Here is a 12,496-nt window from a genome sequence, read left to right as displayed (position 1 = left end):
ACGTACCTTCCTTCATCTTTGTATTGAACAATTGACGCATGAGAAATACCTTATTAGAAGCGGTAGGTTTCTCATACATGTTAGAGAGTGCTTTCAAGCAAGCAAATGTCGTCTTCTCATTCACAACGTTGTATGCAACGTTCTTAGCAAGTGAAAGACAAATCGCACCCAAAGCTTGACGATCCAAAAGCGTACAATCGGCATCGCTCATGCTTTCGGGCTTGGTCTCTAACAGAGGTTGATGTAGCTTCTTTTGATACAAGTAATCTTCAATTTGCATCTTCCAAAAGCCAAAGTTTCTCCCATCGAATCGGTCAATTCTAAACTTTCCGTCTTCCGTCATCGTTCCCTTAACGAAACCTTGTGCTCTGATACCAGTTGTAAGGATATTAGGACCCAAAACAGATAGTAATTCTACAAGATTACTAACCCACTTAATGAACGAAAGATTATAAATGCAAGAAATGTAAATCGACACAAGAGATAACGTGGTTATATGCAATCGTTGTAATTGCTTTAGTCCACAGACCAACTAGAGAATGTATTTACTGAATATTTGTGGTGTGTTTACAATGAGTTACAAGAGGGTCTATTTATAGAATGATTTAAGGAGTAAGCTAAAAACATTTCCTTGAAGCTTCATGTGAGTTTCCTGACAGCTTCATGGAGGCTACATCTGAGTTTTCTGACAGCTTCGTGGAAGCTACATGTGAGTTTCCTAACAACTTCGTGGAAGCTACATGTGAGTTTCCTAACAACTTCGTGGAAGCTTAGTGTGAGTTTCCTGGAATCTTCCCTCTAATTGTTTAAAGTTCTCCATATCTCCAACAGTGATATCCATATTCAATGATTTTTTGTTCGGTCGTTAAAATATATATGAATATGTAATAAAAACAGAAAAATGTATTGTAATAAAAAATTATGATGTGACATAACAAAATTCAGTTACAAGAATGTATAATCTATGTCTTGAACATAATAAGCACATATTCTGACAAATGTAAATGTGTAATCTCTTTGCTTACTTAATAAAAATGTATTTATTGCAATCTATCACCTATTGTGAATTTACTATATAGTTGGAAGCAAATTTTGGCTATGCGTGATAGATGCAGTGGCGGTACCAGGATTTTTTTTCACCGGGGGAAAAAAATTAAAATCGTAGCAATTTTTTTAGCAAAAAATGGAGGTTTTAAGGCAAATTATAGAGGTTTTGAGTCAAAATTTGAAAGTTTGTGGGCAAAATTTGAAGGTTTGGGGTAAAATTTGGATATTTTTGGCAAAATTTCAAGGTTTTGAGGCAAAATATTTAAGTTTTGGGGTAAAAAAATCCATCGGGGGCAAAGTCAAAAAATCCAAAAATTTTACACTGAAAATTGCAAATCCACTGGAATCGCCCGCCCCCGCTTGTCCCTTCATAAAGTCGCCTCTGGATAGATGTATGCATTTTTAATTGTTTTAATCACAAAAACACTACTAATATATTCTGGATACACATAAATTGAGTGAACTTATTTATATTATCATTTGTCTTTATTGTATTTTCAAGAATGTATATATGTTCAATAACATTTTAGTAGTTAATGGTATACATGTATATGTATATATGCATATATATTTGTATGTGTATATGTAGGTATAAGGTTTTTCCTGTTCGAGCTACCCGGAGGGCGAGTAATCCGACCCCATACTCTGATGTACGCAACCAGCAAGATTACTCCCTGGCTGTTTCCAACACATCCCTAGCCATGGATGTAAATTGTCTCCCATATCCAATACAGTAATAATGCACCTAATATCCATACCATTTATTAATCCATTTAGATTATCTATATCACCAATAAACTGGTGGATCGGGGTACCATTACCATCCCAATTGTAATGATGAGTTAACCTCATGATAATGTGTTTTACTTTAAGTATGGTACGGTGAATGGTATAACTTTTGTTACAGTTAAGGATTTACACATTTTGTTTTGTTTGCAAATGTGAGTGTGTTTTTGAAGTTTAAATATATGAATGGTTACATTAAGAAGAATGTTTATGTATGTCTGTAGTTTGCATGAAAAATTGGAGATTTTGAAAAAAAATTGGGGAAAAATGCATTCAAGAGGATGAACTCTTGAATCTTCTTACCAATAAGCCTCATCCGATATGCTACGATGGGTTTGAGCCTTCTGGAAGAATGCATATAGCTCAGGTACTTAAACAAAAGTTCATTTCGGCTATCCTATTGAACAATTTTAACGCGATTGTTTATTTGGCGTCCTATAATTCAAGTTGATCTTACACTGCTAGAGATCATAACTTGGTGAATTGATGATAATCGTAATTGTTTTATCTCTTGGTTCCATTTACGTATCGCGTGTTGTTCTCTGTTTTTTTTTTTTTTTACTGGAACAGGGCATTATGAAAACCATTAATGTTAATAAGCTGACATCTAATGGATGCAAAATGAAAATTTGGATAGCAGATTTGTTTGCTCAACTAAACAACAAAATGGGGGGAGACATTGAAAAAATTAAAACTGTTGGACTCTACTTTATTGAGATTTGGAAAGCATCAGGAATGGATCTAGATAACGTGGAGTTTATTTTCTCATCTGATGAAATTAAATCAAGATCTGACGAGTACTGGCGGCCTTTGGTTTTGGATATTGCGCAAAGAAACAAAATTTTTAGGATAAAAAGGTTCATTTTTCTTTTATAATATGTGTTCTTTGTGTTGGATATATTTGACATAATGCAGAATTCATATGTTTGTGTTATCGATGATTGTAGGTGCTGTCAAATTATGGGCCGGAATGAGCAGGATAATCTGAGTGCAGCTCAGATATTCTATCCGTGCATGCAATGTGCAGATATATTTTTTCTTAAGGTTCTTGTTTGAACTCTTTCTAGATATATTTGTATATTTATTATTATTATTATTATTATTATTATTATTATATGTTTAGACGGATCGAGTTTGTAGTTATGTTTTATGTTCACTTGTGTAGGCTGATATTTGCCAGCTAGGCATGGATCAGCTCAAGGTGAATGTTCTTGCAAGGGAGTACTGTGATGACATCAAGAGGGAAAACAAGCCGGTCATACTGTCTCATCGTAAGATCAGCTTACATACATGCTAACCTACTTTATTTACTATTATTGTTACTTTTTTTTTCTTATTAATTATTGATTATTATTGATAATAATAATATTGGTTTTGCTACGTAGACATGCTACCTGGTTTGAAAGATGGACAAGAGAAGATGTCAAAATCTGATCTTTCTTCTGCTATCTTTATGGAGGATGGCGAGGTCTGATTTTCTTCCTACTTATATTTGGCTCTTAGAGTAGAGGTGGATGAAATGTGTACGGGTTGGGTAACGAGTAAAAATAATCTTATTTGACTAGTATTTTAAACTAAAACACAATATTTATAAATGGGTCAAAAATGCCACATCTACAGAATTACAAATGATTAATTGTATACTTACCACACAAAAGTTGATGATATTAATTTTATGTTTTCAGTTTAGCTTCTCGAATCATATACCATTGATTGATAGTTTGTGGTTGTAATTGCCACAGGATGATGTTAATTTTAAAATAATGAATGCATACTGTCCGGACGAAATTGATAAAGTTAATCCATGCCTCGAGTACGTAGAGGACATTGTATTTCCTTGGTTTAATGAGTTCAAGGTTGAAAGAAAAGAGGAAAATGGAGGTGAAAAGTGAGTATTGGATTTCGGTATATATTAACTTCATTAATTTGCTATTTAATCAGTGGTTTTTAACTTATGGCACTTGTGCTGATACTTGTTTAAATCAGGGTCTTTACGACTTATGAAGAACTGGTTGCTGCCTATAAAAAGAAGGACTTGAGTCCTGCTGATTTACAGCGTGCTTTATCTAAAGCTTTAAACAAGATTCTGCAGCCTGTTCGTGATCATTTCAAAAACGATGAGTATGCCAAGGCTTTATTACAAAAAGTTAAGGTATGGACACGTTGCATTGTTTCTATTTTTTTTTTCTTTTTTCCGAATATGATTCATAACTAATACCTCTAACCAAATTCGATGTGATTACCGTGCCTATGTTATATTGGACTGTTTCTTTTTTTTTTGAAAGGCAAAAATATATTGGACTGTTTCTAACTTTACTTTTATGGTTGTTGCAGTCTTTCAAGGTCACAAAATGATGGTAGTATTTCTGAGCGGGGATGTCAAGATCAAGTTAGGTTCTAATTTTTTGTTTCGTTATATCAAAGTATTTGGGTATATAAATCAGTTTCTTCACAAATGATATTATTATATCATGTTAGATTGTTAACTAGCTTAAGAAATTTGTTCAGCTATATGGAAGAGAAGAGTCATTTTTTTACTCTTGTCTTACCGAGTTACTATTATCGAGTTACTATTATCCTTAAATTTACACATGGATATTGTATCTCTAAAAGCGTTCATCAAGTGCTTAGGCCTCTCCGATTTGACCATATGGTAATCTTGTTAGAATACTAAGACAAAAAGAAGATTTCCTGTTTAGGAAAGTTGACTCTGGATCAGAAGCTAAAGTACTTCATCCTTTCCAATTTTGGATAAGTCACAAGGCAACATTAGAAACACCAAACTGAGACAACGGCTAAAACCAAACATCTTTCCATATCTGTAAAAGGGGTTCCAAAATATTTTTGGATCCAAACCTTAAATAGAATTAGCTGTTAGTATCTTTTATGTATAAAGAAAGCTTCATAGCCATTGTAAAAAAACTCACTCAGTTAACAACTGATTACAAGCATTCAATAATTAAAATCATTCAATCTTTATTTTTCAATTGTTATCAAATGTGTCTGGTAATATACATATGGATCTAACTGCATATCAAATGATGCATATGTCCAAATCTGTTATATTTTTCCAATGACCCATTGGGTATAAAGTTATTAGTAATCTTCAATTATGTCCTGTTTGTAATCTTATATTTTAATAAACTAAAAACCCCAGTAACTCGATAATTATGTCGAGTTACTTATATTTTAATAAACTAAAAGCCCAACGTTTGATAATCAACGAAATTACTAGGTTATTAATATCTGCAGCAAAAAACAAGAAGAAAAATATTGTTTTTCTCCACTCGGGTTTCTTCAAGAAAAAATTGATGTAACGGACATTAAAATCCATGTAACTTTTCAGTGATCCTATAAAAAAAACATTAAAAACTGACAATGCTAAAGAGTTTCATCTATTTTGTTCTATTTATGCTAAGGGAGACCGAGCGTTGCGATACTTTGATAATCATTCCTGGAGTTACGTTTCAGGGTCTTTTCTCGTGAGACTTAATGACTCTGGGAAATTCTCAACATTTGAACAAGGAGTCACAACTTGGCCCCTAGGTTAATCATATGTGATAATAATTAAGAAAGGTTTTCTTGTATATGCTTAGATTTCAGATTTTTTTTTTTTTTTAAATATTATTTTCCTTCACTCGTTCTTTAAGAAAAAATTGATGTAACGGACATTAAAATCCTTATAACTTTTCAATGATCCTATATGAAAACGTTGAAACCTGACAACGTTAAAGACTTTCACTTATTCTGGGAGTTAAGTTTCGATACTTCGATAACCATTTTGGGAGTTAAGTTTCGAGGTCTTTTCTCGTGAGACTTATTGACTCTGGGAAAATCTTAACATTTGAACAAGGAGTCGGAACTTGACCGTAGGTTGCTCATATGTGATAATAATTAAGAAAGGTTTTCTTGTATATGCATAGATTTAGTTTCAAATATTACCTACTTCATACAAATTTTCACATTAAATACAATTTAAAATTTTAGTATTAACATGTATGGCATGAATTTATTAACACATTGAGTTTTATATTATGAAAAAAAATATTCTTTTTCTGATAATTATAAGGATTGTCATTAAGAAATAACTATGTACATAAACTAGTCAATAAACATTAACATTAACACGGCAGAGGAGTAGGAGGGAGTGGTTCAATAGAGAGATGAGAGAGAGAGTTAGAGAGAGAGAGTTCCCTAGAGAGAGAGAATCCAGTTACTACGCACCGACGGGCACCTCTAGAGGAAGGAGAGAGTACAATGGTAACTTTAGGAATCGCTATTCGTGGTCAAACGGCCACCATTTGATCTCGTTCATGTTTTTTGATTTCCCGGAGTGGTTCAAAGTGGAAGATATGTGGTGACTATTTAAACAGCATGGCTCGGTTCGTGATGTCTATATGGCTCACAAGAGATTGAAGAATGGTCAAAGGTTTGCTTTCGTAAGATTTGGAGAGGTAAAAGATGAGACTAGGCTGGGGAATGCGTTATCAGACATAAGAATCGATGGTAGACAACTGAAGGTCTTCAAAGCTTTCGATAGAAACAAAAAAGCAGATGATAAAGATACACACAAAACGAACAACAACCGGCCACAAAGATGGAATAATTCTTATCGTGATGACAGGAATTTCAGGGAAGTTTTAAAGGAACAGGAAAGAGAAGAAGAAGACCTGCGTGACTTGTTATCGAAGAAAAAAGGAAGAGAAGTGGAAGATCTCAGGGAAAAGCTACACAAGAAAAGGAATGAGGAAGGCAAAAAGAACGAAAGCTGGTACGGGGAGAAGCGAACCATTAAGTTAACTGAGGAGAACATCAATAAATCGATGATGAAGAAAGCAGTCATAGGCGATATTAAAGACATAGAATTGTTAGATCAGATCGAAAGTTTGTGCTACAATGAAGGTCTTGATAAATTCACGCTTAAATATCTGGGTGGATATGAAGTAATGCTGCTGTTTGACAGTATTGAGGTGGTATAATCCATTATGAGAAACCAAGACCACTCAATCCGTTTCTGGTTAGATAATCTTAGGACTTGGGATGAACTGTGTCTTCCAAAAGGTAGAATAACGTGGGTGAACATTACGGGTGTACCAGTATCGTATTGGAATATTGAAGTCTTCAAGAAAGTAGCAAATGTTTGGGGAAAGGTCCTGGAGACAGAAAATTGCTCTATTGAACAAGACACAAATCAAAACCTAATTGTAGGAAGGGTACTCATCCATATGGGTCATGCTAATACAATTGATGATGATGTATTGCTTGACCTCAAACCAGGGACCCTTTTGGTTCATGTTAAGGAAGATATCGACAACTTAATGGGTTTAGATCTTGGCAAGGATGTTTCAAGCGATTGGCAGTCTATTCGGGATGAAGGGTCTGAAAATAATTCTGATGATGAAGGTCCGACGATGAACGTGGATTCCGGCGACAAATCTGAAGGCAACGAGGTTTTCGAGAAACAAGATGAAGAAGAAGCTGGAAGGTCAAAAGGTGAGATGGAAGATAGAGGGTCCGGATGTAACAGTGCATGCAACAAAAACCGTTATGTCATTGGAAACCTAAAAGACAATTCTTTCTTGGACAAGGAGAATAATAATGATAATGATGGCGATACAGAAGGCCTAGGGTTTAATTCCTCGAGCAAAGCAGCATTTAATACAAGAGGTGAATCTGCAAGGTCACCTATTAATTTGAGGGACAATTCTTTTACGGGTAAAAAAGAAAGGTTTGATGTATCGAGAAGCCTACTTAAAAATAAAAGCCCAACTCAACCATGTGAAGATAGCCCAACAGAGGTAATCAGTCCAGTCAGGGATACATTCGATAAGAACTTTATGGATCAGAACTCATACCATTCAAGCCCAATTAATGAAACGGCTGGAAATTTAGAGGTAGACGGGCCAAATGTCGTATTAAGCCCACCTAAAGAATCTGATCCAAGCCCAATAAAATTGGGGGAAATTGACCCATCGGATGGGGATACAGGTGATGAGCAAGTTAATAAGAATAAATCAGATCGTAATCTTGAAGGGATTAGAAAAGAAAATAAAAGAGCCAGAAGGAAAGGTGATTTAGAAGAGGTCAATTCGATTAGAAGCAAGAACAAAAAAGGGCAATCATCCAAATCGAGGACACAAAACAAAAGGGAATTTTGTTGGAAATCCCTTTGTAACTGGAGAGCATCGTCGCGCCTGAGGTATGTAAAATCAGTTGCAAGGAATCAAGATACAGCAGATTTAGTAAGTTGCAGCTCCTGTGGTAATCTTAAAGAGAGTAATAAGGAGGCGTGTTCCAACCTAGATAAAGAAGGCGATGCTAATTTCAAAAAGGGGAAGGGATATACTTCGTGTCATAGAGCTTCAGAAGATTCAAGAGCTTCAAATCATGGAAATGGTAAACCGCCTTCTATCCCCAAAAAGACCACAATTTCTTCCAACTCGTCCAGCATTGGCATTCAAGATTTTGGGGAGAGAATTGGCTTGGTCTGGAAAGAAAAGGACATACACAAGCAGTAAGTTTCCTCTTCTCTGTTTTCGTTTATAATTCCAATTAATATGAAGATTATCTCCTTTAATGTCTGTGGGTTCGTGAAAGAGGGGAAATATAGTGGGGTAAAGAGATTATGTGCGAAGGAAAAACCGTCCATTCTCGTTTTGCAGGAATCTAAGTGCACCTCTGTAAGTGACTTTTGGGTTGGGGGGTTGTGGTATTCAAAAACGTTTGGTTTTATTCAAAAAGAAGCCAGAGGTTTTTCGGGCGGTTTGCTAATTATTTGGGATTCGGAATGCTTCTGTGTAGAAGATACAATCATTAGTGAACATTTTATTGGCATCTATGGTACATGGGTTCATTCGGGCGAGCACACTTTTGTGATCAATGTTTATGGCCCCCACTCAGATGAAAATAAGATTGGAATGTGGGAAAAGCTTGATAAGCTCATGTTTGACACTGACCTATCGTGGGTAATCTGTGGTGATTTTAACGAGGTAAGGGAGCCATCCGAGAGGAAAAATTGTCAATTCATAGAAAGTCGAGCTAAGCGTTTCAACGATTTCATAAACAACAACAGTCTCATCAATGTTCCTTTAGGCGGTAGGAAATTCACAAGAGTAAGTGGGAATGGGTTAAAATTAAGCAAATTGGATAGATTTTTAGTATCGGAGAAATTCTATCATTTGTGGGGGAATATCTCAGCCTCTGCCCTTGATAGAACTATCTCTGATCACTGTCCGATCGTCTTGAGGGATATTGAGCAGAACTTCGGGCCGAAGCCTATCAAATTATTTGATGAATGGCTGAAACTAGAAGGTGCGGATGATTTGATAAGGAATCTGTGGAATGAAACTATGCTGGAGAATAGATTAGACAGATTGTTCAACCGAAAACTCAAAAAGGTGAAGCAAGGTTTGAAGGATCTCAGCGAGAATAAAGTGGGGAATATTGACTATGAAATCAAAAAACTCAGGAATGAAGTTGACTTATGGGAGCATACGGCTGAGAATAGGGAACTTAGTGAAGAGGACAGGAGTACGTGGTTAAAATTGAGGAAAGAATTAATCGAGAAAGATAACATCAAGATGAGTATGTTGAGACAAAAGGCAAGAGTTAGATGGACGGTTAATGGGGATGAAAACACCAGGTACTTCCACTCGGTGATCAAGCGTAATTATAATAAATCTAATATTAAAGGGCTAATCATAAATGGGGTGTGGAATGAGCAACCGGAGGAGATAAAAGAAGCTGCCTTTTTGCATTTTAAAAAATTGTTCGAACAAACCACCCATGTGAGGCCGAGCTTATGTAATTTGAATTATAAGGTCCTTACAAATGATGAAGCGGACAGATTGGAGGTGTGTTTTAGTGAAGAAGAGATTTGGAGTGCGATAAATGAATGTGCAAGCAACAAAGCACCGGGCCCCGATGGATACAACTTTTCTTTCTTTAAAAAATTCTGGAGCATTCTGAAAGAAGATTTGATCAATGCACTCGAGAAATTTTGGAGAACTGGTGAGATCTCGAAAGGTTGTAATGCTTCCTTTATTACGTTAATCCCTAAGAAGGCGAATCCCAATGGTTTATCAGAATATCGTCCGATAAGCTTAATAGGATGTTATTATAAGATATTGGCGAAAATTCTATCAATCCGACTTAGGAAAGTGGTCCCTAACTTAATCGGGAGTGAACAAAGTGCTTTTGTAAAGGAACGATTCATCCTAGATGGAGTGTTAGTCGCAAATGAAACCATTAGATTTCTAAAAAACAAACGCGAGAAAAGTTTTCTTTTCAAAGTTGATTTCGAGAAGGCCTTTGATTGTTTAGATTGGGATTTCTTATTAGAAGTCATGACTAGTATGGGGTTCGGGTCTAAATGGAAAAAGTGGATCATGTCTTGCCTTGAGACGGCGTCGGTCTCGGTTTTGATTAACGGGTCTCCAACAAAAGAGTTCACTTTAGAACGAGGGGTTAGACAAGGAGATCCATTATCTCCCTTTCTTTTTATACTAGCGGCCGAGGGGCTAAATATGATAATCAAATCCGCTAGTGACCGGGGTTTTTTTGATGGGGTTGAAATTGGTAATGATAAGGTTCGTATTACTCATTTGCAATACGCGGATGACACGCTAATTTTTGGGAAATGGGGTAAGAGAAATGTTAAAAATCTCATGAAAATACTCAAGTGTTTTGAACTCGCATCGGGCCTTCGTGTAAACCTCCAAAAAAGTACCCTTTATGGCGTCGGGGTATCAAACGGAGAATTAGGTGAAGTTGCCAATCTATTTTCATGTGGGGTAGGAGAATTACCTTTCTCTTATCTAGGGTTACCAATCGGGTGTAGCATGAAAAAACATTCGGATTGGAAACCTATTATAGAAAAGTTTCAAAAGCGTTTATCGGAATGGAAATCTAGAGCTTTATCTTTTGGTGGAAGGTTGACTCTCGTGAAAGCGGTTCTAAATAGCTTACCATTGTACTTCTTCTCAATCTATCGTGTCCCGTCGGGTGTTGTCAAAGATTTGGAGAGAGTGAGGAAAAACTTCTTTTGGGGCGGGGTAAATGGGGAAAAAAAACTATCATGGGTAAAATGGGAAAATGTGTGTTTGCCTTTCGAAGAGGGTGGTCTAAACATTGGATCACTTGACTCGAAAAATCTCGCTTTACTTGGGAAGTGGAGATGGAGATTCCACACCGAACCTCATTCACTTTGGGTCCGAGTTATCTCAAGTCTCTATGGCTCGAATGGCGGGTTTGGTGTTGGTTCCCTCCGTCCCATTTCTCCTTCACGTGGTGTTTGGCTTGATATTATTCATGCAGGTCACAAGTTAGAAGATATGGGAATCCCTTACAGCACCTTTTTCACTAAAATTGTTGGCAACGGGGCTGAAACATTCTTCTGGTCCGATACATGGCTGCTGCCGATCAGCTTAAAGGAGCGGTTTAAGCGTCTGTACCATTTGGAAGCCGAGAAGAATTCAAAAGTATGCAGCAGGATTCGGTTTACTGATGCAGGTCACGAAGGGAATTGGAATTGGAGCCGTGAGCCATCGGGTCGTGCACTTGATGAATTGACGGAACTTACAAAATTAATTAACGACTTTGTTTTTGATAGCAACGGTAATGATTTGTGGAGATGCAATTTGGATGGAAGTGGCAAGTTTTCAACAAAAAAATTACATTCGATAATTGAAGAAAAGGTGAATCAAGGGAGGTCTTTACACATTGAAACAATCCGAAATTATCTAGTACCAAAAAAGTTGGAAGTTTTCATTTGGAGAGCGAGGATCAAGAGATTAGCGGTTCGAGAAGAATTAGACAAAAGAGGTTTGGATCTTCATTCGATTCTTTGTCCTTTATGTGATAGTGGTATCGAGTCGGTTGAGCACTCCTTAATTCTTTGTAAACATGTACTCGAAGTATGGGATAAGGTGTTTAAATGGTGGGGGTTCTCTCATGTTTCAAATCTTAGCATGAGTGAAGTCTTCATCGGGCAAGCTCCTTCATCTCTTTCTTCATCACAAGGCATGGCATGGCAAGCGGTGGAGTGGGTAACCGGCTACCTCATATGGAAGAATAGGAACCAAAAAACTTTCAAAAATAAATCGTGGAATGCTCCATTGGCCCTTAATGAGATACAAGTTAAATCGTTTGAATGGATTTCGAGAAGAATACGTGGTAGATCGATTGATTGGTTATCGTGGCTATCAAGTCCAAAGTCGTGTTTTTAATTTTGTTTAGTCGAGTCTTTCATTCTTTTCTACATGTACTTTAGGCCCTCATGGATGCTCACTCATCATCCAATCGTGATTTGTAGTATATCGTGTATCAAACTATAGGCACCTTGTAATATTACTTCGTGATTAATAAAGTTTTGCTTTTCAAAAAAAAAACATAAACTAGTCAATAACTATGTGCATCAATAAGTGGTACATGGAGTGGAGGTGGTTTTTATGTTTTAAAAGACATCCCTAAATTAAAAATATTTTAAAGAAAAAATGGTTATACGTAATACTAGTACATATATTGATGCTGGTACAATATCATACAATTCCGTTGTAGTTTAGTTGGTTAGGATACTCGGCTCTCACTCGAGAGACCCGGGTTCAAGTCCCGGCAACGGAATCTTTTTTTTTGATATACTACTATCTAAGGAGTACCAAAAAAT

The 12,496-nt window shown here is 36.3% G+C and overlaps 1 protein-coding gene and 1 non-coding gene across 2 annotated transcripts; both read left to right on the top strand.

Annotated features, from left to right (window-relative positions):
* Window positions 1-1,183: 1,183 nt before the first annotated feature.
* LOC139842857 (tyrosine--tRNA ligase 1, cytoplasmic-like) lies at window positions 1,184-4,265 on the top strand. The gene is made up of 10 exons (XM_071832958.1): window positions 1,184-1,197; window positions 1,637-1,780; window positions 2,089-2,200; window positions 2,404-2,690; window positions 2,781-2,877; window positions 2,999-3,104; window positions 3,219-3,301; window positions 3,576-3,721; window positions 3,820-3,985; window positions 4,168-4,265. Exons 1-10 carry the CDS (start codon window positions 1,184-1,186, stop codon window positions 4,186-4,188), a joined length of 1,176 nt encoding a protein of 391 aa, XP_071689059.1. The 3' UTR covers window positions 4,189-4,265.
* Window positions 4,266-12,380: 8,115 nt separating this feature from the next.
* Window positions 12,381-12,453, top strand: TRNAE-CUC (transfer RNA glutamic acid (anticodon CUC)). The gene has a single exon. It is a non-coding gene; the product is annotated as a tRNA-Glu (tRNA).
* The last annotated feature ends 43 nt before the right edge of the window (window positions 12,454-12,496 follow it).

This window comes from Rutidosis leptorrhynchoides, chromosome 4, assembly GCF_046630445.1.
Source record: "Rutidosis leptorrhynchoides isolate AG116_Rl617_1_P2 chromosome 4, CSIRO_AGI_Rlap_v1, whole genome shotgun sequence".
Taxonomy (NCBI): domain Eukaryota; kingdom Viridiplantae; phylum Streptophyta; class Magnoliopsida; order Asterales; family Asteraceae; genus Rutidosis; species Rutidosis leptorrhynchoides.
This window is presented reverse-complemented; position numbering and strand designations above follow the sequence as displayed.

Bases quoted from the DNA above. Each gene is read 5' to 3' on its own strand.
- LOC139842857 (XM_071832958.1), top strand. The intron at 3,302-3,575 runs GTCTGATTTTCT...TAATTGCCACAG, and splicing joins TCTTTATGGAGGATGGCGAG to GATGATGTTAATTTTAAAAT. The intron at 3,986-4,167 runs GTATGGACACGT...TGGTTGTTGCAG, and splicing joins CTTTATTACAAAAAGTTAAG to TCTTTCAAGGTCACAAAATG.